Source organism: Sinocyclocheilus grahami, unplaced genomic scaffold (assembly GCF_001515645.1).
Source record: "Sinocyclocheilus grahami isolate Dianchi unplaced genomic scaffold, SAMN03320097.WGS_v1.1 scaffold153.1, whole genome shotgun sequence".
In the NCBI taxonomy this organism is placed as follows: Eukaryota; Metazoa; Chordata; class Actinopteri; order Cypriniformes; family Cyprinidae; genus Sinocyclocheilus; species Sinocyclocheilus grahami.
In genome coordinates this window covers 82,245-84,255 of record NW_015505332.1, presented here as the reverse complement: position 1 = coordinate 84,255, position 2,011 = coordinate 82,245, and the positions used below count along the sequence as shown (strand labels likewise).

Below are 2,011 nucleotides of genomic sequence, written 5' to 3'. Positions count from 1 at the left end.
ATAATTGTTTGTATTTTTTAAAAGTATATTTTTGTAAAAAATAATATACGTTGTATAATACAAATGAAATTAATTAGAATTCAATTCAATTATAATTATAATAAATAATTGTTTTAGTTCTAGCATAAAGAAAACATTAATATTAAACAAATAATATATAATAATGTTTCTTTATTTTAGAAAAGTATTTTTATATACAAAATTAGGATTTTATAAAAGTTATTAGTTTGCGTTTTTCATTTATCTTCATGTGACCAGGCCATTATCCGTTGTTTAAAACCAATGCCTGTGAAAAGTGTGCGCGCGCTGGATTTGCTTTTGCATATATCATGTTTGTGCTTCATTGAATCTGATATTGTGTGTTGCAAGTATGGTGATATTAACATTTAGAAACATTTTGCTGGGCACCTGCTTTGAGTTAATTTTTCCTTCATCTTTTCTCTTTGTTTTACAGTGAAGAGAAGACGGCTAGTATTAAGATCAGTGTGGAGGATGAGCAGGGGGATAAATGTGTGGATACAGAGACGTCATTATGAGAGACAGACTTTGAGAGCTCACTGTGGACACGTGCAGGGCCCTTCCCAGAGTCCTCTAGTCTGGAATGGTGTTGCTCTGTTCTGTGTGCCCTTCCAACCTGCCAAAGTCAAGCCAAAGGTAGAGACGCCCGATAGAGGGCTGAGATATGGCTTCCAGGTATATTTATCGAAGTTTCTATTTTTAATCACACCAACAAACCCTTTTTTATTTTGTACAATTTGTTTTTAATATGAATAAAGCACCATGATTTCAGACATTTAGGGATGTTATGAAGAACTCTTCAGACTCTTAGGTTTCATATTTTTCTTTTCTTTATTTTATTTTTCTCAAGATAATGAAGGCAAAGTCTTTTAGGATTAGTTTAACACGCTAAAATCCTGTTTCTCACGGTACCACAGTTTTCAGATCATCACCGAAGATATTTTTCTTTCAGTATATTAAAATGCTGTTTGTTGCAGAGTGCTGCTTTTAAAAAAATTAATAAATGCATATATGAGAAAATGTCTCGTTGAGACCAAAGGTGGTGACATTAGACTGCATGACTGCACGCTCTTTTTCCAGTAGTTTGGAAAGTCAAAGCGAACACTTCAAAATGTCACATGAAGGACATATTAAACCTAAATACAAAGTAAATTATTATTATTATTATTATACTTGTAAAAATGTAATTCCCAATGATGGTCTGACAGGTTACTTGATTTATGTACAAATACTATATTAAAACAAAACAGTGCAGGAGGAGAACAAACAGATAAATTCTTGCAGTCACTCTCAAAATAAATGGCAAGAAACATTCATACTTGAGTAATGTAAATTGCTCCAGATTGTGTTAAAGAGTTTTCCCCCACATTCATTCATGTGTTTACATTGTTTCTCTTTTTTAGTGTTATAAAATAGAATTTTGTATTGTTAGTACGTATGATTTTTATAATGTGTTAATCAACTAATTTATTAACGGTCATTTAATGGTCAAATAGACGACACAGAGTTATAATGGGGCAGAAGGACTGCTGCAGTGTTGTTGGCCTGTCATTTCTTTCCTCTTCTGTTACTGGTGTTAATGTGCACTTTAGGTAGGCTTGCCATCGCGGCTGTAGGCCTGACAACAACTTATTTAATCTAGAGCAGTCTCAGGAAACTCCTTTTTTGCACTCTTTCCCCACACTACTTTTTTATGTTTGAAAAAAAAAAACACATGTCCTCCTTTTTGCTTTTCATTTTATTAGAAATGTCTTTTAATTTTACACTGGACAAAAAAGTTGCCTTTTTATGCCATTTTGTTCATGCTGAAATTTTTTTTTACTATAGATGTTCATCTTTTTTTGCAATATTTCTAATACTCCAACAGCGCAATTGTCAGTTATTTTATTTTATTGGTTATAACATTTATTTTACCTGGTTTATACTGTTTGGAAGTTTATTTCCACCATGGGATAAAAAATTAAAAGTAATTGTGGCTTTTTATTTCACAAAA

The 2,011-nt window shown here is 31.9% G+C and overlaps 1 protein-coding gene across 6 annotated transcripts in view; it reads left to right on the top strand.

The window, feature by feature from the left end:
• Nucleotides 1–1,406, top strand: part of LOC107592415 (sodium bicarbonate cotransporter 3) — a 65,673-nt gene extending 64,267 nt beyond the window's left edge. For all 6 annotated transcript variants that reach the window (XM_016281918.1, XM_016281917.1, XM_016281919.1 and 3 more), the window contains one exon: nt 455–1,406. In XM_016281918.1, the coding sequence (XP_016137404.1) occupies nt 455–536 (82 nt within the window). In that variant the 3' untranslated portion in view covers nt 537–1,406. The remainder of the gene's footprint in view (nt 1–454) is intronic.
• Nucleotides 1,407–2,011: the final 605 nt, after the last annotated feature.